Source organism: Rhinoderma darwinii, chromosome 1 (genome assembly GCF_050947455.1).
Source record: "Rhinoderma darwinii isolate aRhiDar2 chromosome 1, aRhiDar2.hap1, whole genome shotgun sequence".
Classification (NCBI taxonomy): Eukaryota; Metazoa; Chordata; class Amphibia; order Anura; family Rhinodermatidae; genus Rhinoderma; species Rhinoderma darwinii.
In genome coordinates this window covers 106,105,246-106,129,295 of record NC_134687.1, presented here as the reverse complement: position 1 = coordinate 106,129,295, position 24,050 = coordinate 106,105,246, and the positions used below count along the sequence as shown (strand labels likewise).

Here is a 24,050-nt window from a genome sequence, read left to right as displayed (position 1 = left end):
GATTTCTTTGATAGAGTAAATGACTGCTGTCCTGGCTCAGATGTGTGACCATAACAACTGCAAATTCATTAGTGACCTTCCTTCAACATGTAATACAAGCATTTAAGATTTCAAAGTGACATCTTTATTTTATTAATCATAAAGATAACATGAGGTTATGTTTTGACCATTTTGTTTTTGTAGCAGTCCGGAGGTATTTCAGGATGATGTAATTTCACTGTCTAGTTTGATAGAAATCTAATTGTGCTCCCACAATATGAGTAAATTATATAGTTCACTGAAGTAACAATAAAGTAAAAAATACCTTTTAATTAGTAACTAGTTAAAAACAGGGGTAACACACCACTGTGACATAAGCCCCACCGTGATTGTTAAAAAACGTATTAAACAAAAAACACTGAGTCATTGTGATACATCTAACTCGGTGTTTATAACAATATTATGTCTGGAAACAGCATATATCCAGGGCACATCAGTAGTACAATCCCAAAATAAAGCACAGGCGTCCGAATAGATCGGGTCTCCTAGTGCTGGGTGTAACACGATATGACTATCCCCAATGCAAACATTCCATAAACAGTACAACGACCCTACGCGTTTCAGGTACTCATCCTCAGGGGTCCGTATAATGGTAACTCTGGCCTTCACACCAGCGATAGAATCCTTTAACAGCAGATATTCTGCTGTGCGTCACGGCAAAGATGCACGTATTGATGTCAACGGCATACTTCATTGCAGGCGCTACGTTACTATAAACGCTAAACTCCACCCCTCGTATTCTAGCGGCAAACATGAACTGACCAATCCCCACACCCTCACGATTAGTGACACCTGCCCATGTGACCCCCCGCCGTCAGCTGACAACCAGGGGTCATCATCGGCCGCATCAAGCCGCACGCGCAGGCGCAGCAGAAGTCAGGGACAATTCGCCCAGACTGCCAAAATAGGAGAAGGTAAGCGCTACACGATAATGGATTGTAAGTAAATCTCGCGGGACAGTTAAACACCGCAAGTAGGCTACCTCACAAAGCAACTAAAAATGTAATTAATCACATGTAGGGTGGAAGGAAATACGATCCCTCATGACATGGGGGACCGAGAGACGATCGCCGTTAAAAAACGGCAGACCAATAGGGCCATCTCAAACCTACATGTGTTAGACAAAAATGAACTCACCCACCCCCTGGGCAACCCAAGGGAGATAGGTCGTCCATACGGAGTGTTAAATAAAACATGTATAATTAGTCTGCTCATTTAAACCTGCTGGATGTATGCATTCCAGTCTGTGGATCCATTGTGCTTCTTTGCGTAAAATCAGGTTATCCCAATCACCTCCTCTTTTGGGGGGTCTAACAAGTTCAATAGCTTGAAACCTTAAACATGCTGCCTGGCCTTGGTGTTTGGCATGCACATGCTTAGATATTGGGGTGTCCCTATCATGGACAATATCTCCAACATGCTCCCTAATACGGCGACGAAATTGTCGTGCTGTTTTTCCCACATAGTTAAGGGGGCATGGACATGTGATTAGGTAGACCACTCCCGCAGTCTTGCAATTGACATAATCCCGAATAGTGTATTGTTTCTGTGTGGTGACGCTAGTGAAGCTGTTACCTTTAAAAATGAAATCACAGGCTTTACAACTACCACACCTAAAGGTACCTGGTATTTGTCTGTCCAGCCACGTGCCCCTAGGTGAAATGGGGTCAAAACAGCTGTGCATGACTCTGTCCCTTATATTTTTCCCTCTCCGATAGGTGACAGACGGCCTCTGTGTGATTTGATCTACCAGATCTGTATCAGAACTGAGAATACGCCAATACCTATTCAGTATCTGCATAATATCATTTTGTTTGGAATCATAGGTACCTATGAGTCTTGTGACCTGTTCTTCTTTCCGTTTTTTAGGGACCAGAAGACATTGCCTATCAGCATCCCTTGCTCCCTCATAGGCCTTCCTGATAACCCTCTCGGGGAAACCTCTGTCCTTCAATCTTGTTTTGAGCTCCTTGGCCTGGAACTCAAAATCACCCATAGAACTACAATTCCTACGTACTCTCATAAATTGGCCTTTTGGTATGCCACTTTTGAGGGAATGGGGATGACAGCTATTCCATTGCAGGAAACTATTTGTTGCTGTTTCTTTCCTATGTACCTTAGTGTGGATTGTGCCATCTGATGTTTTTGTGATTTTCAAATCTAAAAAAGACAATTCTTTCTCACTGATCTCACATGTGAATTTAAGTCCTACATCATTCTTGTTGAGGGCTGCTACAAAATTATGGAACTCATCCGCTGTAGAGTTCCAGAGGATCAACACGTCATCAATATATCTAATCCATAATCCAACAGATGAAGTCCAATTGACAAATTTGTCCCCAAAGACAATTGTCTCCTCCCACCAGCCAAGAAATAAATTTGCATAGGTGGGAGCAGCAGGACTCCCCATTGCAGTACCACATTTCTGATGGAAAATTTTGTCTTCAAAAATAAATATATTTCTTTCAAGAACAAACTGTAATAACTGCATGACAAACTGGTTATGAGCTACAAACTGGGTACCTCTAGATCCCAAATAGTACTCGACCGCTTTATAGCCACATTTGTGCGGTATGGATGAATACAACGCCTCGACATCCAGACTCGCCAAAATTGTATCTTTCTCCAGGGAAATGCCATCAATCTGTTTCAGGACATCCATTGTGTCACGCACATATGATGTGAGACTCAAAACAAAGGGACGCAACACTTGGTCAACATACGTGCTCACATTTTGAGTTAAATTATTTATGCCTGAAACAATAGGTCTGCCACGTAAAGGAGGATAACCTTTGTGGATTTTGGGCAGGCTATAGAAACACGCCATAACAGGAAATTGTGGGTATAAAAACCCAAATTCCCCTGCACTAATCAAAGATCTGCTCTTTGCATCACTCAAAATGCTCAGCAACTCTTTCTTGAATAATGCCGTGGGGTTATCCTTTAAAATGGTATAGCAGTCATGGTTAAATAAAATGTCCTCACACATCTTCTTATAGCCATCCCTGCTCATGACCACAATGTTCCCACCTTTATCGGATGATTTGAGAACAATATTCTCTTTTTTCTCTAAAGTGGTCAGAGCTAATCGTTCAGACCAAGACAAATTATTATCCATTCCCCTGCTATCCTGACTGAGACTTTTGATCTCATCTCCCACCATATCCACAAATAAATCCACATTGGTAAAGTCTCCTATAGGTGGCAATTTCCTACTCTTCATTTTAAGGTTGGTGAAGGGACCTATACCTGGAGTGCGTCCAGATTCCTCTAATAGCCCCTCAAGGGCCGAAAGACCTTCCATATCAGACTCCTCTAGGCCTAATTCCATGCATTTTTTTCTATTATGGTGTTTAAAAAATTTTATCCATTTAAGTTTGCGAGCAAATAAATTGAGATCTTTTATCCACGAAAATGAGTCAAATTTAACTGTAGGGACAAAGGAAAGTCCCTTTTCTAATAGTGTAATCTCTGATGCACTCAAATTATATTCAGAAAGGTTAATGATTTGAAGCCTATCCATGTTATTCCCCTTCACTAATCCTTTTGACCCCTCAGCATATAGCGGGAAATGGGAGGATTGTTGGCTAAAAAATTATTGCCACTATTAGAAGAGGCTCTCCCACGGCCTCTATTTCTACTTCTTGCTCCTCCCCTAAATTTGTGTTTCCCACCACTACCGCCAAAGAATGGGCCCACTCTTTCAGAGTCTGTAGTTTCACTCTGTGATGTGGAAGGGTCAGATTCCCTCGGCCCCCTATTGGTCTGTTGATATTGCTGTTGTTGTGTAGTGACAAAATCATACGCTTTTTTCTCCCTAAATTCCTGTAGGTCTCTCTGGAATTGGAAGTGTTTTCGTTCCTTAAGATGATTAGTAAACCTTTCCAAAGTTTGTTGGAGGATTTTGTCCTTTTTTTCAAAACCTGGGGTATCTACCAAGGACTTGGCTGCCTCAATCTCTTTTTTAAGCTCAACACTAATAAAGTCAAACTGGACTTTTTCTTCCTCTACCAAGATCTGCATCAGCCTAAGTGAGCTCCCTGTAATCTCCTGTTCCCACCTTTCTTTAATATTAGCGGTTTTTAATCTTAATGCTGGGACAATGGGGACCCTGAGACCTCTGGGAACTATCTTATTCTTTAAATAGTTTTCCAGACTCTGGATCTCCCACCAACTTCTAGTATAATCTTTGTGCAGTCTATTAAGATTTTTAAAGGTGGATTTGAGAGATGCACCCTGAACTGTATACGTCAGTTCACACTCTGAAAAGACGCTTTTGGCCTCACTCATCCACCCATCTGTGTTTAATTCAGAAAGTGCAAAGGCTGCCATACCTAGATAAACTGAAATTATTAACTGTATGGATTAAATGTAATTTCACTGTCTAGTTTGATAGAAATCTAATTGTGCTCCCACAATATGAGTAAATTATATAGTTCACTGAAGTAACAATAAAGTAAAAAATACCTTTTAATTAGTAACTAGTTAAAAACAGGGGTAACACACCACTGTGACATAAGCCCCACCGTGATTGTTAAAAAACGTATTAAACAAAAAACACTGAGTCATTGTGATACATCTAACTCGGTGTTTATAACAATATTATGTCTGGAAACAGCATATATCCAGGGCACATCAGTAGTACAATCCCAAAATAAAGCACAGGCGTCCGAATAGATCGGGTCTCCTAGTGCTGGGTGTAACACGATATGACTATCCCCAATGCAAACATTCCATAAACAGTACAACGACCCTACGCGTTTCAGGTACTCATCCTCAGGGGTCCGTATAATGGTAACTCTGGCCTTCACACCAGCGATAGAATCCTTTAACAGCAGATATTCTGCTGTGCGTCACGGCAAAGATGCACGTATTGATGTCAACGGCATACTTCATTGCAGGCGCTACGTTACTATAAACGCTAAACTCCACCCCTCGTATTCTAGCGGCAAACATGAACTGACCAATCCCCACACCCTCACGATTAGTGACACCTGCCCATGTGACCCCCCGCCGTCAGCTGACAACCAGGGGTCATCATCGGCCGCATCAAGCCGCACGCGCAGGCGCAGCAGAAGTCAGGGACAATTCGCCCAGACTGCCAAAATAGGAGAAGGTAAGCGCTACACGATAATGGATTGTAAGTAAATCTCGCGGGACAGTTAAACACCGCAAGTAGGCTACCTCACAAAGCAACTAAAAATGTAATTAATCACATGTAGGGTGGAAGGAAATACGATCCCTCATGACATGGGGGACCGAGAGACGATCGCCGTTAAAAAACGGCAGACCAATAGGGCCATCTCAAACCTACATGTGTTAGACAAAAATGAACTCACCCACCCCCTGGGCAACCCAAGGGAGATAGGTCGTCCATACGGAGTGTTAAATAAAACATGTATAATTAGTCTGCTCATTTAAACCTGCTGGATGTATGCATTCCAGTCTGTGGATCCATTGTGCTTCTTTGCGTAAAATCAGGTTATCCCAATCACCTCCTCTTTTGGGGGGTCTAACAAGTTCAATAGCTTGAAACCTTAAACATGCTGCCTGGCCTTGGTGTTTGGCATGCACATGCTTAGATATTGGGGTGTCCCTATCATGGACAATATCTCCAACATGCTCCCTAATACGGCGACGAAATTGTCGTGCTGTTTTTCCCACATAGTTAAGGGGGCATGGACATGTGATTAGGTAGACCACTCCCGCAGTCTTGCAATTGACATAATCCCGAATAGTGTATTGTTTCTGTGTGGTGACGCTAGTGAAGCTGTTACCTTTAAAAATGAAATCACAGGCTTTACAACTACCACACCTAAAGGTACCTGGTATTTGTCTGTCCAGCCACGTGCCCCTAGGTGAAATGGGGTCAAAACAGCTGTGCATGACTCTGTCCCTTATATTTTTCCCTCTCCGATAGGTGACAGACGGCCTCTGTGTGATTTGATCTACCAGATCTGTATCAGAACTGAGAATACGCCAATACCTATTCAGTATCTGCATAATATCATTTTGTTTGGAATCATAGGTACCTATGAGTCTTGTGACCTGTTCTTCTTTCCGTTTTTTAGGGACCAGAAGACATTGCCTATCAGCATCCCTTGCTCCCTCATAGGCCTTCCTGATAACCCTCTCGGGGAAACCTCTGTCCTTCAATCTTGTTTTGAGCTCCTTGGCCTGGAACTCAAAATCACCCATAGAACTACAATTCCTACGTACTCTCATAAATTGGCCTTTTGGTATGCCACTTTTGAGGGAATGGGGATGACAGCTATTCCATTGCAGGAAACTATTTGTTGCTGTTTCTTTCCTATGTACCTTAGTGTGGATTGTGCCATCTGATGTTTTTGTGATTTTCAAATCTAAAAAAGACAATTCTTTCTCACTGATCTCACATGTGAATTTAAGTCCTACATCATTCTTGTTGAGGGCTGCTACAAAATTATGGAACTCATCCGCTGTAGAGTTCCAGAGGATCAACACGTCATCAATATATCTAATCCATAATCCAACAGATGAAGTCCAATTGACAAATTTGTCCCCAAAGACAATTGTCTCCTCCCACCAGCCAAGAAATAAATTTGCATAGGTGGGAGCAGCAGGACTCCCCATTGCAGTACCACATTTCTGATGGAAAATTTTGTCTTCAAAAATAAATATATTTCTTTCAAGAACAAACTGTAATAACTGCATGACAAACTGGTTATGAGCTACAAACTGGGTACCTCTAGATCCCAAATAGTACTCGACCGCTTTATAGCCACATTTGTGCGGTATGGATGAATACAACGCCTCGACATCCAGACTCGCCAAAATTGTATCTTTCTCCAGGGAAATGCCATCAATCTGTTTCAGGACATCCATTGTGTCACGCACATATGATGTGAGACTCAAAACAAAGGGACGCAACACTTGGTCAACATACGTGCTCACATTTTGAGTTAAATTATTTATGCCTGAAACAATAGGTCTGCCACGTAAAGGAGGATAACCTTTGTGGATTTTGGGCAGGCTATAGAAACACGCCATAACAGGAAATTGTGGGTATAAAAACCCAAATTCCCCTGCACTAATCAAAGATCTGCTCTTTGCATCACTCAAAATGCTCAGCAACTCTTTCTTGAATAATGCCGTGGGGTTATCCTTTAAAATGGTATAGCAGTCATGGTTAAATAAAATGTCCTCACACATCTTCTTATAGCCATCCCTGCTCATGACCACAATGTTCCCACCTTTATCGGATGATTTGAGAACAATATTCTCTTTTTTCTCTAAAGTGGTCAGAGCTAATCGTTCAGACCAAGACAAATTATTATCCATTCCCCTGCTATCCTGACTGAGACTTTTGATCTCATCTCCCACCATATCCACAAATAAATCCACATTGGTAAAGTCTCCTATAGGTGGCAATTTCCTACTCTTCATTTTAAGGTTGGTGAAGGGACCTATACCTGGAGTGCGTCCAGATTCCTCTAATAGCCCCTCAAGGGCCGAAAGACCTTCCATATCAGACTCCTCTAGGCCTAATTCCATGCATTTTTTTCTATTATGGTGTTTAAAAAATTTTATCCATTTAAGTTTGCGAGCAAATAAATTGAGATCTTTTATCCACGAAAATGAGTCAAATTTAACTGTAGGGACAAAGGAAAGTCCCTTTTCTAATAGTGTAATCTCTGATGCACTCAAATTATATTCAGAAAGGTTAATGATTTGAAGCCTATCCATGTTATTCCCCTTCACTAATCCTTTTGACCCCTCAGCATATAGCGGGAAATGGGAGGATTGTTGGCTAAAAAATTATTGCCACTATTAGAAGAGGCTCTCCCACGGCCTCTATTTCTACTTCTTGCTCCTCCCCTAAATTTGTGTTTCCCACCACTACCGCCAAAGAATGGGCCCACTCTTTCAGAGTCTGTAGTTTCACTCTGTGATGTGGAAGGGTCAGATTCCCTCGGCCCCCTATTGGTCTGTTGATATTGCTGTTGTTGTGTAGTGACAAAATCATACGCTTTTTTCTCCCTAAATTCCTGTAGGTCTCTCTGGAATTGGAAGTGTTTTCGTTCCTTAAGATGATTAGTAAACCTTTCCAAAGTTTGTTGGAGGATTTTGTCCTTTTTTTCAAAACCTGGGGTATCTACCAAGGACTTGGCTGCCTCAATCTCTTTTTTAAGCTCAACACTAATAAAGTCAAACTGGACTTTTTCTTCCTCTACCAAGATCTGCATCAGCCTAAGTGAGCTCCCTGTAATCTCCTGTTCCCACCTTTCTTTAATATTAGCGGTTTTTAATCTTAATGCTGGGACAATGGGGACCCTGAGACCTCTGGGAACTATCTTATTCTTTAAATAGTTTTCCAGACTCTGGATCTCCCACCAACTTCTAGTATAATCTTTGTGCAGTCTATTAAGATTTTTAAAGGTGGATTTGAGAGATGCACCCTGAACTGTATACGTCAGTTCACACTCTGAAAAGACGCTTTTGGCCTCACTCATCCACCCATCTGTGTTTAATTCAGAAAGTGCAAAGGCTGCCATACCTAGATAAACTGAAATTATTAACTGTATGGATTAAATGTAATTTCACTGTCTAGTTTGATAGAAATCTAATTGTGCTCCCACAATATGAGTAAATTATATAGTTCACTGAAGTAACAATAAAGTAAAAAATACCTTTTAATTAGTAACTAGTTAAAAACAGGGGTAACACACCACTGTGACATAAGCCCCACCGTGATTGTTAAAAAACGTATTAAACAAAAAACACTGAGTCATTGTGATACATCTAACTCGGTGTTTATAACAATATTATGTCTGGAAACAGCATATATCCAGGGCACATCAGTAGTACAATCCCAAAATAAAGCACAGGCGTCCGAATAGATCGGGTCTCCTAGTGCTGGGTGTAACACGATATGACTATCCCCAATGCAAACATTCCATAAACAGTACAACGACCCTACGCGTTTCAGGTACTCATCCTCAGGGGTCCGTATAATGGTAACTCTGGCCTTCACACCAGCGATAGAATCCTTTAACAGCAGATATTCTGCTGTGCGTCACGGCAAAGATGCACGTATTGATGTCAACGGCATACTTCATTGCAGGCGCTACGTTACTATAAACGCTAAACTCCACCCCTCGTATTCTAGCGGCAAACATGAACTGACCAATCCCCACACCCTCACGATTAGTGACACCTGCCCATGTGACCCCCCGCCGTCAGCTGACAACCAGGGGTCATCATCGGCCGCATCAAGCCGCACGCGCAGGCGCAGTAGAAGTCAGGGACAATTCGCCCAGACTGCCAAAATAGGAGAAGGTAAGCGCTACACGATAATGGATTGTAAGTAAATCTCGCGGGACAGTTAAACACCGCAAGTAGGCTACCTCACAAAGCAACTAAAAATGTAATTAATCACATGTAGGGTGGAAGGAAATACGATCCCTCATGACATGGGGGACCGAGAGACGATCGCCGTTAAAAAACGGCAGACCAATAGGGCCATCTCAAACCTACATGTGTTAGACAAAAATGAACTCACCCACCCCCTGGGCAACCCAAGGGAGATAGGTCGTCCATACGGAGTGTTAAATAAAACATGTATAATTAGTCTGCTCATTTAAACCTGCTGGATGTATGCATTCCAGTCTGTGGATCCATTGTGCTTCTTTGCGTAAAATCAGGTTATCCCAATCACCTCCTCTTTTGGGGGGTCTAACAAGTTCAATAGCTTGAAACCTTAAACATGCTGCCTGGCCTTGGTGTTTGGCATGCACATGCTTAGATATTGGGGTGTCCCTATCATGGACAATATCTCCAACATGCTCCCTAATACGGCGACGAAATTGTCGTGCTGTTTTTCCCACATAGTTAAGGGGGCATGGACATGTGATTAGGTAGACCACTCCCGCAGTCTTGCAATTGACATAATCCCGAATAGTGTATTGTTTCTGTGTGGTGACGCTAGTGAAGCTGTTACCTTTAAAAATGAAATCACAGGCTTTACAACTACCACACCTAAAGGTACCTGGTATTTGTCTGTCCAGCCACGTGCCCCTAGGTGAAATGGGGTCAAAACAGCTGTGCATGACTCTGTCCCTTATATTTTTCCCTCTCCGATAGGTGACAGACGGCCTCTGTGTGATTTGATCTACCAGATCTGTATCAGAACTGAGAATACGCCAATACCTATTCAGTATCTGCATAATATCATTTTGTTTGGAATCATAGGTACCTATGAGTCTTGTGACCTGTTCTTCTTTCCGTTTTTTAGGGACCAGAAGACATTGCCTATCAGCATCCCTTGCTCCCTCATAGGCCTTCCTGATAACCCTCTCGGGGAAACCTCTGTCCTTCAATCTTGTTTTGAGCTCCTTGGCCTGGAACTCAAAATCACCCATAGAACTACAATTCCTACGTACTCTCATAAATTGGCCTTTTGGTATGCCACTTTTGAGGGAATGGGGATGACAGCTATTCCATTGCAGGAAACTATTTGTTGCTGTTTCTTTCCTATGTACCTTAGTGTGGATTGTGCCATCTGATGTTTTTGTGATTTTCAAATCTAAAAAAGACAATTCTTTCTCACTGATCTCACATGTGAATTTAAGTCCAACATCATTCTTGTTGAGGGCTGCTACAAAATTATGGAACTCATCCGCTGTAGAGTTCCAGAGGATCAACACGTCATCAATATATCTAATCCATAATCCAACAGATGAAGTCCAATTGACAAATTTGTCCCCAAAGACAATTGTCTCCTCCCACCAGCCAAGAAATAAATTTGCATAGGTGGGAGCAGCAGGACTCCCCATTGCAGTACCACATTTCTGATGGAAAATTTTGTCTTCAAAAATAAATATATTTCTTTCAAGAACAAACTGTAATAACTGCATGACAAACTGGTTATGAGCTACAAACTGGGTACCTCTAGATCCCAAATAGTACTCGACCGCTTTATAGCCACATTTGTGCGGTATGGATGAATACAACGCCTCGACATCCAGACTCGCCAAAATTGTATCTTTCTCCAGGGAAATGCCATCAATCTGTTTCAGGACATCCATTGTGTCACGCACATATGATGTGAGACTCAAAACAAAGGGACGCAACACTTGGTCAACATACGTGCTCACATTTTGAGTTAAATTATTTATGCCTGAAACAATAGGTCTGCCACGTAAAGGAGGATAACCTTTGTGGATTTTGGGCAGGCTATAGAAACACGCCATAACAGGAAATTGTGGGTATAAAAACCCAAATTCCCCTGCACTAATCAAAGATCTGCTCTTTGCATCACTCAAAATGCTCAACAACTCTTTCTTGAATAATGCCGTGGGGTTATCCTTTAAAATGGTATAGCAGTCATTGTTAAATAAAATGTCCTCACACATCTTCTTATAGCCATCCCTGCTCATGACGACAATGTTCCCACCTTTATCGGATGATTTGAGAACAATATTCTCTTTTTTCTCTAAAGTGGTCAGAGCTAATCGTTCAGACCAAGACAAATTATTATCCATTCCCCTGCTATCCTGACTGAGACTTTTGATCTCATCTCCCACCATATCCACAAATAAATCCACATTGGTAAAGTCTCCTATAGGTGGCAATTTCCTACTCTTCATTTTAAGGTTGGTGAAGGGACCTATACCTGGAGTGCGTCCAGATTCCTCTAATAGCCCCTCAAGGGCCGAAAGACCTTCCATATCAGACTCCTCTAGGCCTAATTCCATGCATTTTTTTCTATTATGGTGTTTAAAAAATTTTATCCATTTAAGTTTGCGAGCAAATAAATTGAGATCTTTTATCCACGAAAATGAGTCAAATTTAACTGTAGGGACAAAGGAAAGTCCCTTTTCTAATAGTGTAATCTCTGATGCACTCAAATTATATTCAGAAAGGTTAATGATTTGAAGCCTATCCATGTTATTCCCCTTCACTAATCCTTTTGACCCCTCAGCATATAGCGGGAAATGGGAGGATTGTTGGCTAAAAAATTATTGCCACTATTAGAAGAGGCTCTCCCACGGCCTCTATTTCTACTTCTTGCTCCTCCCCTAAATTTGTGTTTCCCACCACTACCGCCAAAGAATGGGCCCACTCTTTCAGAGTCTGTAGTTTCACTCTCTGATGTGGAAGGGTCAGATTCCCTCGGCCCCCTATTGGTCTGTTGATATTGCTGTTGTTGTGTAGTGACAAAATCATACGCTTTTTTCTCCCTAAATTCCTGTAGGTCTCTCTGGAATTGGAAGTGTTTTCGTTCCTTAAGATGATTAGTAAACCTTTCCAAAGTTTGTTGGAGGATTTTGTCCTTTTTTTCAAAACCTGGGGTATCTACCAAGGACTTGGCTGCCTCAATCTCTTTTTTAAGCTCAACACTAATAAAGTCAAACTGGACTTTTTCTTCCTCTACCAAGATCTGCATCAGCCTAAGTGAGCTCCCTGTAATCTCCTGTTCCCACCTTTCTTTAATATTAGCGGTTTTTAATCTTAATGCTGGGACAATGGGGACCCTGAGACCTCTGGGAACTATCTTATTCTTTAAATAGTTTTCCAGACTCTGGATCTCCCACCAACTTCTAGTATAATCTTTGTGCAGTCTATTAAGATTTTTAAAGGTGGATTTGAGAGATGCACCCTGAACTGTATACGTCAGTTCACACTCTGAAAAGACGCTTTTGGCCTCACTCATCCACCCATCTGTGTTTAATTCAGAAAGTGCAAAGGCTGCCATACCTAGATAAACTGAAATTATTAACTGTATGGATTAAATGTAATTTCACTGTCTAGTTTGATAGAAATCTAATTGTGCTCCCACAATATGAGTAAATTATATAGTTCACTGAAGTAACAATAAAGTAAAAAATACCTTTTAATTAGTAACTAGTTAAAAACAGGGGTAACACACCACTGTGACATAAGCCCCACCGTGATTGTTAAAAAACGTATTAAACAAAAAACACTGAGTCATTGTGATACATCTAACTCGGTGTTTATAACAATATTATGTCTGGAAACAGCATATATCCAGGGCACATCAGTAGTACAATCCCAAAATAAAGCACAGGCGTCCGAATAGATCGGGTCTCCTAGTGCTGGGTGTAACACGATATGACTATCCCCAATGCAAACATTCCATAAACAGTACAACGACCCTACGCGTTTCAGGTACTCATCCTCAGGGGTCCGTATAATGGTAACTCTGGCCTTCACACCAGCGATAGAATCCTTTAACAGCAGATATTCTGCTGTGCGTCACGGCAAAGATGCACGTATTGATGTCAACGGCATACTTCATTGCAGGCGCTACGTTACTATAAACGCTAAACTCCACCCCTCGTATTCTAGCGGCAAACATGAACTGACCAATCCCCACACCCTCACGATTAGTGACACCTGCCCATGTGACCCCCCGCCGTCAGCTGACAACCAGGGGTCATCATCGGCCGCATCAAGCCGCACGCGCAGGCGCAGTAGAAGTCAGGGACAATTCGCCCAGACTGCCAAAATAGGAGAAGGTAAGCGCTACACGATAATGGATTGTAAGTAAATCTCGCGGTACCTATGATTCCAAACAAAATGATATTATGCAGATACTGAATAGGTATTGGCGTATTCTCAGTTCTGATACAGATCTGGTAGATCAAATCACACAGAGGCCGTCTGTCACCTATCGGAGAGGGAAAAATATAAGGGACAGAGTCATGCACAGCTGTTTTGACCCCATTTCACCTAGGGGCACGTGGCTGGACAGACAAATACCAGGTACCTTTAGGTGTGGTAGTTGTAAAGCCTGTGATTTCATTTTTAAAGGTAACAGCTTCACTAGCGTCACCACACAGAAACAATACACTATTCGGGATTATGTCAATTGCAAGACTGCGGGAGTGGTCTACCTAATCACATGTCCATGCCCCCTTAACTATGTGGGAAAAACAGCACGACAATTTCGTCGCCGTATTAGGGAGCATGTTGGAGATATTGTCCATGATAGGGACACCCCAATATCTAAGCATGTGCATGCCAAACACCAAGGCCAGGCAGCATGTTTAAGGTTTCAAGCTATTGAACTTGTTAGACCCCCCAAAAGAGGAGGTGATTGGGATAACCTGATTTTACGCAAAGAAGCACAATGGATCCACAGACTGGAATGCATACATCCAGCAGGTTTAAATGAGCAGACTAATTATACATGTTTTATTTAACACTCCGTATGGACGACCTATCTCCCTTGGGTTGCCCAGGGGGTGGGTGAGTTCATTTTTGTCTAACACATGTAGGTTTGAGATGGCCCTATTGGTCTGCCGTTTTTTAACGGCGATCGTCTCTCGGTCCCCCATGTCATGAGGGATCGTATTTCCTTCCACCCTACATGTGATTAATTACATTTTTAGTTGCTTTGTGAGGTAGCCTACTTGCGGTGTTTAACTGTCCCGCGAGATTTACTTACAATCCATTATCGTGTAGCGCTTACCTTCTCCTATTTTGGCAGTCTGGGCGAATTGTCCCTGACTTCTACTGCGCCTGCGCGTGCGGCTTGATGCGGCCGATGATGACCCCTGGTTGTCAGCTGACGGCGGGGGGTCACATGGGCAGGTGTCACTAATCGTGAGGGTGTGGGGATTGGTCAGTTCATGTTTGCCGCTAGAATACGAGGGGTGGAGTTTAGCGTTTATAGTAACGTAGCGCCTGCAATGAAGTATGCCGTTGACATCAATACGTGCATCTTTGCCGTGACGCACAGCAGAATATCTGCTGTTAAAGGATTCTATCGCTGGTGTGAAGGCCAGAGTTACCATTATACGGACCCCTGAGGATGAGTACCTGAAACGCGTAGGGTCGTTGTACTGTTTATGGAATGTTTGCATTGGGGATAGTCATATCGTGTTACACCCAGCACTAGGAGACCCGATCTATTCGGACGCCTGTGCTTTATTTTGGGATTGTACTACTGATGTGCCCTGGATATATGCTGTTTCCAGACATAATATTGTTATAAACACCGAGTTAGATGTATCACAATGACTCAGTGTTTTTTGTTTAATACGTTTTTTAACAATCACGGTGGGGCTTATGTCACAGTGGTGTGTTACCCCTGTTTTTAACTAGTTACTAATTAAAAGGTATTTTTTACTTTATTGTTACTTCAGTGAACTATATTTCAGGATGATGACTTCATTTATCAGACTGTTGCTTGTTTTTAACCCCTTCCCGCCGCAGCCCATTTTCAGATTTTCATTTTAGTTTTTTCCTCCCCACATTCCAGAAGCCATAACGTCTTTATTTTTCCGTCGATATAGTCCTATGAGGGCTTGATTTTTGAGGGACGAGTTGTAGTTTTTCGTAGCACTATTTATTTTGCCATATAATGTACTAGGAAACGGGGAAAAAATTAATTGTGTAGAAAATGAAAAAAAAAACTGAGATTCCTCCATGTTTTTTTGCGCGTCGTTTTTACGGAATTTACTGTGCAATTAAAACAACATGTTAACTTTATTCTGTGGGTCAATACGATTACGGCGACACCAAATATATATAGTTTTTTTTCTATATTTCACTACTTTTACAAGTAAAAAAGTGTAAAAAATAGAATTTATTTTGTGTCGCAAAATTCCGAGAGCCATAACTTTTTTATTTTTCCGTCGATTGTGCATGCGACGTTTTGATCACTTTTTATTACATTTTTTGTGGGAGACTAGGTCACCAAAAAATTACCAAATTTCCTGTCAGGCCTTCAGGATGCAATTGATAGGGCGCTTTTCCTTTTGGCTGGTGGGGATAGGAGCTCGGTATAGGGGTACACCTCACTCCTGTGGCGGTGTGGAGGGGCCTTGTCCGTTCAGGCTAGGGACGATGGGAGAACAGTCACCTGCCGTACCAACTAAGACGTGCCCACCGCGGCAGCGGTGGCGGGGCACGCGAGGTTGCGGTCATTTCAACAAGATCAAGATCTTCCGGTGTAAGCTGCAGACAAGGTTTTTTCCGTCCATGCTTTAATAAAAGCTGTAGCCTAGCCCAACTTTTATACCCACACTCAGTTTCTTATGTCAGTCATTTGGGGGGGAAGACAGACTGTCCACTTATATCCCTGTAGTCTGCACTGGGAGTGACTATGACACTCACCAGTCACAGCCCCGCTTGTAGCTTTCCCACGCTAATTAAGCGCAGGAAACATACAAGTGGGGCTGTGACTAGTGAGTCGGACACTCAATCCACCCGCACCCCCCTGCCTGGTCTCTGGACATGAGGTCAGGACCAGGTGACTCACACATTACTGGTCCCAGCACCGTTCCAATGACGGTCTGTGTGTCTCTGACTGAGGGTCACCCCAGTCAGAGACAGTCATAGGCTCCTCCTCCGCAGCCGCTCTCCTTCTAATTGCCGGCTGCGGTTCCCTTCTTATTTGCACTACGTCTGGGCATGTAAATTTTGGCGCATGCGCAGTGCAAATCATCGGAGGGAACAGAGGAAATCCCGGACAGTGTTTATTTCTGCCGGACGCTACGGACGGCAGAAAAAAACACTGGGTTTTTGCGGACTGTCCGTAAATTTATGGACAGTTGGCAAACCTGGCCACTATTACAGTATGCGATTTTAGTTGCATAATCGTCCTCTGGATGGAACTGTGCATTTAAAGTGGTAGTGTAGACCTGGTCTATTATGTCATTAATGTCTTGAAGTACATGAGTAGTATACGCCAAATTGTGGGAAGCACTGGCCTTCCATGACATATACTTACGACAAATTTCGGGAAGGGGTTAATACAGAAAGTATATTGGAAAATTGTATAACTTTTTTTTAATGCAAAAAATAACATTCATTTTCTGAAACCGGACAACCTATTTAACTTGTTTGATCCTTTGTCGTGGAGACAGTAGAAGTGTCTCAGATGCTTTTTTCTCCCCTCCATAGAAATAATATGCTCTTCGGACTGATCCAGACAAGCATAGCAAATAACTGATGATAAATAAATATAAGACCGTAGTTTCTGTTCATAAGGGGGGATTCACACGAGCGTGTACTCGGTCCGTGCGGGCCGCGTGATTTTCACGCGGCACGCATGGACCAATACAAGTCTATGGGGCAGTACAGACAGTCCATGCTTTTTGCGCAGCGTTTGTCTGCTGCGCAAAAAGCGCGACAGGTTCAATAACTCTGCGCATTTCGCGCATCACGCACCCATTGAAGTCAATGGGTGCGTGAAAATCACGCGCACCACACGGAAGCACTTCCGTGGGACGAGCGTCATTCGCGCAACATCAGTGAAAAGGATGAATGAAAACAGAAAAGCACCACATGCTTTTCTGTTTCCGAACATCCAAACGGAGTGTCTTTGCGATGAGCGAAGCCGGACAAGCAAACCGAACTTCACCGGGTTCGGCCGAACTCGTTTTGGCCGAACCCGGCAAAAAAATTATCGGTACGCGACGTCAGGAGATAGTCACTGTCCATGGTGCTGAAAGAGTTAAACTGTTTCAGCACCCTGGACAGTGACTTCCGATCCCAATATACATGAACCTGTAGAAAAAAAAACTAAGTTCTGACTTACCGCTAACTCCCGGCTTCTTCCTCCATCATCATCCAGGGAGGTGGGGCCCGATGTCAAGAGAGGCCGCGTCACCAAGGACGCGTCACCAAGGACGAGTCACCAAGGCAACGGCCGGGAAGTTCTCGGTAAGTACGAACTTTTTCTTTTTTTTCTACAGGTTTTGCGATATTGTGTTCGGCATTCACTGTCGAGGGTGCTGAAAGAGTTAGCTCTTTCAGCACCTTAGACAGTGACGGCCGTCGACTAGCCTCATCTCTATGATGGCGGCTGCGCGAAAATCACGCAGCCGCGCATCAGACACGGATGACACACGCAGCTGTCAAATGGTTTTTGCGCGCGCAAAACGTAGCGTTGTTTGTGCGCGCAAAAACGCAACATTCGTGTGTATCTGCCCTAACAATCATGAGTGGTATGACATACATTTTCAAATGGATCATAACAAATTTTGACAGATCTCACAAACTTATAATGGAGTCAGGTTTCAGCCGGCTTTCTGATTTCAAGAACAGCGCTGCAGACTTCACTATTATTGGTGTAAAAAATACCGGATCCCTAACGAAACCTACTGCAAGTGTGAATTCAGCCTAATAGTTACTGACTTTACTGATAGTACAATAATAAAATATTGCTTTTAAATGTAAAATGATGACTGATATTAAATAAGGATATAATTTTTTTAAGGTCAGTAAATATTAAAAAAATGGAGACTTCTAGTGTCAATCTCACTGCTTTTTTTTAAATTTTTTACTTACCATGGACATGCAGCTGCTATGAGGTCCATGAGAAGGGTTGCCCAGCTTAGGCTTTACCTATCTCCTTTTAGTATAAGCTATGTGAACCTGCTCACTGCTCACTGCTCACATTTTGACAATAACAGCAACATTAGCAAATAAGTTAGGGGGAAATATTCAAAGGGTCACATTACAAGAGTGTAACGACTCCAGCTGGCCACAGGAAGGCAGAACTATTCTTCATCTACAAAACTCTCATTTCCCGGGTACAAGCAGCATCACCTAGTACTTTATTATACCCATACCTCCCAACTTTTGAATTCGGAAAAGAGGGCCATTTTAAGCCATGCCCCTAACCACGCCCAGTATCCCGCATAAACACATCAAATCACGGCCAGATCCTTCTGCAAATAACGCGCGCACATTCTCACTGCGGATCTCTAGACTGTCTGGATATCACAGATATTATGGATCCGGTTATATCGTCTTTGTGTTACTTTTCCTATCTTGGGTATAACATTTGCTCATCATGGCGGCAGCAGCTGCAGGACAAACCAAAAGGCTGAGAACAATGAAAGTCAAGAGGGAGACCCTGTGGTTGATGACTTTTCAATTGACAGGTAGCAGAGTTACATGATGGGGATTTTTTTTTCCAGTTGTGTAACTCTGCTATCGGTCAATGGAAAAATCATCCACCAGAGCCCCCCTGTAGATTGCTCCACACACAGCCCCCCTGTACATAGCGCCAGACACAGCCCCCTTGTAGATAGCTCAAAACATAGCCCCCTGTAGATAGCTCCACACACAGCCCCCCCTGTAGATAGCGCCACACACAGCCCCCTGTAGATAGCGCCAGATACAGCCCCCCTGTACATAGCTCCACACACAGCCCCCTGTACATAGCTCTAGATACAACCCCCTGTAGATAGCGCCACACACAGCCCCTCTGTACATAGCTCCACACATAGCCCCCCTGTAGATAGCTCCAGATACAGCCCCCTGTAGATTGCTCCACACAGCCCCCCTGTAGATAGTTCCAGATACAGCCCCCCTGTACGAAGCTCCACACACAGCCCCCTGCAGATAGCTCCACACACAGCCCCTCTGTACATAGCGCCACACACAGTCCCCCTGTAGATAGCGCCACACACAGCCTCCCCTGTAGATTGCTCCACACACAGCCCCCTGTAGATAGCTCCACACACAGCCTCTCTTGTACATAGCGCCAGACACAGCCCCCCTGTAGATTGCTACAAACAGCCCCCTGTACATAGCGCTAGACACAGCCCCCTGTAGATAGCTCCAGATACAGCCCCCCTGTAGATAGCTCCACACACAGCCCCCCTGTAGATAGCTCCCTGAAGGTAGTGCAACACAACCCCCTTATAAGAGGTAGCCGGCCCTACTGCTGCCACTCTCCGTTCTGCTTTCACTCACCGTCAGAAGAAGGCAGGAGTCTTGCGGTAGCGTTCTCACTGGTGTCGATGCCGGACCGGGAGTGGACCAGTCCAGTCACCTGACCTGTCACCTGACCGGTGAGGGCTTCAGTGGGCTTAATTTTTATTTTTTCTACATTGGCCCCTACTGCTCTATGCACCATGGCATTCTCTAAAGGCAGAAACAGTAGATGCGTAGCATTATAAACTACAAGCTCTGACCTGGCTTTAGTGAGGGAGCTAAGCCTACATTTTTTTGTTGCTTTTTGTTTTCTTGTAATGTAAGAACACTAGATTCTTAATGAATGTGAGCATAGAATAAAAAAAATAGTTCTGTCCAATGAGTATCAACTGAATAGTTTATGAAATACAAACTCCAAAGTGAATTAATTGCAGAGAAAATTAGGAAATTAGAGGCATTTTTCAGGCTGGATTTACTGACAGAATTTAGGTTTTTGTGGCATTTTTAGTGGTTAAGGCCTCATGCACACGACCGTAGCCATGTGCACAGCCGTGATTTTCAGGTTGGCTGGCCACGGAGTGTCAGCCGCGAGCCCCCTGCAAATCGCGGGCTGTGCACATGGCCGCTGCCATTATTTTCAATGAGCCCGGACTGCAAAACACGGCCGTAATAAGGCTTGCCCGTTCTTTCTGCAGTCCGGGCTCCGGGGCCATGAACGGACCGTGGAAAACACGGTCGTGTTCATGGCCCCATAGGAATGAATGGAGCCGCAATTCTCCCGTGGATTTTCGTGGGAATTGCGGCCGCAAAAGCACATTCGTGTGCATGGGGCCTTAAATGTTTGCTGGTTCTGAATAGGATAATCGGGGAAGGCTTAGTGCAGAGTGTAACAAATTAATCAACAGGGCGCACACCTGCCTGTTTCCAAACAACGCCAGGCAGGACCGGGCGCTGTTTTTTGTTACTTTTCTAAGTTGAAAAGAGTTGTAAATCCTTGATAAATGAGTCACGGATGCTGCACGACTGAAGCCCCCTCCTCACTTTTTCTTATACATTTATATGTCTCAGGAGAAAGTGGCGCAGAGGCTTCATAAAACTAGTTTAATACATGAGTAAATCTACCCCATTGTGTTTTTGTTTGTGGGTTTTTTTTTTAGGAATTTTTTAACCGATGTTGTCTTTTTCCAAAATGCAGCAAACATGTTGCAGTGTTTATAGAAGTTTCTTATGGAGTTTTTTTTTGCTGCGTTTTTAAAACCGTGTGAGCAGGAGCTTTTTCCAGACACAATGAACATGGCAGTAGTGCTGTGAATGTAAAAACTCCAGGCCTGGTGGATGCTGGTAAAATACAGAACAGAAGAGGGATGGCTAGTAGCTACTAAACACATTAAACCAGGGGTGACCCCGCCCCCAAACTTGTCAGTACTTACTCTTTAGGTAAGTACAGTACATTTAATATTTTAGCCAGTGCTAGGTTAATACACTTTACGATCAAGAACATTCACATTGTTTCATTAATATGTGTGCTCTTTAGAAATCTTTTTCTATTGCTAAATTGTAAAAAGTTTTTTGACTGCAACTGATTTTTCACGAGAAAATAAGTGACATATATAACAGGACAAACAACATGTTTGTATCCCTGTGTATGTATTTCCTCCTCCGTAGAAGCATCCTTGAGATTTCCGCTTAAGGACCAACATGAGGCAGATACTAAATATATGTCAAACTCCGAGCACATTGTATACAGTTACATTTAACTACACTAGAGAACCCTAGTACATGTGAAAATCATCCATGCAGATGTCCACAAAAACAAGAATGACCTGGGTAAGAATGGAAAAGGTGTATTCTGTTTAAACATAAGGACATCTATCTATTATTTAAAAAAAAAAATGCATATACTACAATAATAATATTAATTATAGAAATGGTCACATGGTGCTATAAATTTCTACCGGTATATCACATGGAATAAATAAAGAGGCCTACCTTTGGCTTTGGAGATTTGTGCAGGTGAGTTGAACATTCTTCACCCCTCTTCTAAGATAATCTATTACAGTTATTTCTTACAACTACTGGAACGTTAAAGAAACAAGAAGTGTGCCACGGGTTTTTTCCGCTTGCCCTTTGGTATGTTTGCCCTGCTTAGTTATTTTTTAACATCTAGAGATATGTTACTAGAGCTTCTCAAGTATGGGGTATAGTACAATGATAGTGCAGTTTATTTTTCCTTCAGTGCAGTGCCATCTAGTGGTTAATGCCTTTACTTAGTTTGACTCAGTACATGACATTCACCAGGGTGATATGTAGGATACAGAGATAACTACAGTGTCATGCTGGCGGCATCGCACTAATGAAAGTGAATGTGGCCGCATTGTGACCTGTAGTTTGCCGCTACTGCGACATGACAGTCACAAGAGATCCAAGCTTCATGGATTTCTTGCGACTGTTGCGCTGTTGTCACGCCAACCTGCAGGTCTCATCACAGCAGCATTCACTTTCGCATTCACTTTCACTATATGGCAGCCGTAAGAAATCCAAACTTGATGGATTTCGTATGACTGTCGTGATGCTGCTGCACCAACCTGCGGATTATAACGCAGCCGCATTCACTTTCATTACTGTGATACATACACTGTACGGGACACACCGCCGAGCCCCTGATAGCAAATAACACAATCCGCGTCCCCTTGCCTGCCGTGTCCGTTTTTGACCTGCACAGCAATATCTCCACTCTATCGGCAAACAACTCCACATCCTCTTGACCCAGTCCCCCCGCACGCAACCCACTCTGCGACACCAATTCACCAATTCACCCACTCTAAAAGCCCAAAAAAAGGCTAACGAAAAAGCCAAGCGAAACAATCGGACTTCGAAGGCCGAACTACAAACCACATCCACTGCCGTCCCCAACAGGCAAAGAATTCGGTAAGAAACTGGCCGCCGCCGATCTACCGACCCTCTCCCCCTGCGAATACCTTTTAAAGCTTGAATCGCCAAAAATTCCTTGCTAACGTCTTTTTCGCCATGCAATTTCAATCCCCCAACCAATACAAAAAGGCCACCAGCCTGTCCCGATCTGACCGGACGTCACCCAAACCTCTCAACCAAAGCACCCATTGAGCCCAGCCAGCCCTATATGCTCCTGCCGCAGAGAAACCAACTCCCAAAGATGATCCGGGCACACCATGCCGATCCGATCCGCTCCCGGCGCCAGCTGACGAAAACGATCCCACTGTGAGCGAGAAAGGGCATCAGCAACACAATTTTCAACCCCCGGCACATGCACCTCCACCACCCAAGCATTTAATGACAAACAAACCAGCACCAAATGCCGCAACTGTTGAACCACCGGAGGAGAGGACGCCGAGATATTATTGATAGCCAACACCACGCCCAGGTTATCACAGTGAAAACAAATCTTCTTGTCCCTGAGCCTATCCCCCCAAATGGTCACAGCGACCACGATGGGAAATAGCTCGAGCAGGGCCAGGTTTTTTGTCAAACCGTTTTCCACCCAGCTAACCGGCCACCCCCCAGCACACCACTGGCCACCACAATAGGCACCAAAACCGCCCCCTCCAGCCGCATCCGTAAACAAGTCCAGATCCACGGAATCGAAAGCCCCAGCCATCCACAAGGACCGGCCGTTGTACTGTCCCAAAAACCGATGCCACACTTCCAAGTCGTCCCGATGCTCCCCTCTCAATCTGACAAAGTGATGCGGTGCCACCACACCAGCAGTCGCCGCCGCCAAACGCCTACTGAACACCCTGCCCATAGGCATGATTCGACATGCAAAGTTTAACTTCCCTAACAACGACTGCAGACTACGTAATGTGACCTTTTTAAGCCGAAACAACGCCTGAACCTCCAAACGAAGGGCCACCAATTTATCCTCCGGAAGCCTGCATTCCATTAAAACCGAGTCGATTTCGATGCCCAAAAAACGAATAACCGTAACGGGCCCCTCCGTTTTGTCAGGAGCCAGCGGGACTCCAAACTCCTTCATGACTCCTTGCAATGCAAACAAAATATTGGCGCACACCGCCGATCTGCCTGGGCCAACACACAAAAAATCATCAAGGTAGTGAATTACTGAATTCACACCTGCGACGTCCCGAATTACCCACTCCAAAAATGAACTAAATGCCTCAAAGTAGGCGCAAGACAGGGAACAACCCATTGGCAAAAAACGATCCACAAAAAATTTCCCCTCCCAAAAACAACCCAACAACCGTTGACTCTTGGGATGAACCGACAGCAACCGAAAAGCCGCCTCAATATCGTTTTTTTCCAACAAAGCACCTGCACCCGCTTCCCGAACCAAT

At 43.6% G+C, this 24,050-nt stretch overlaps 1 protein-coding gene and 1 long non-coding RNA gene across 2 annotated transcripts in view; one reads left to right on the top strand and one right to left on the bottom strand.

Annotated features, from left to right (window-relative positions):
* The window catches only part of AADAT (aminoadipate aminotransferase), a 110,391-nt gene extending 88,506 nt beyond the window's left edge, over nucleotides 1-21,885 (bottom strand). The window contains exon 1 of the mRNA XM_075849660.1: nucleotides 21,709-21,885. Coding sequence (XP_075705775.1) covers nucleotides 21,709-21,745 — 37 coding nt within the window. The 5' untranslated portion in view covers nucleotides 21,746-21,885. The remainder of the gene's footprint in view (nucleotides 1-21,708) is intronic.
* LOC142736722 (uncharacterized) overlaps nucleotides 17,633-24,050 on the top strand; it is a 46,426-nt gene continuing 40,008 nt past the window's right edge. Inside the window, exon 1 of the long non-coding RNA XR_012880560.1 lies at nucleotides 17,633-17,715. This is a non-coding gene — a long non-coding RNA (uncharacterized LOC142736722). The remainder of the gene's footprint in view (nucleotides 17,716-24,050) is intronic.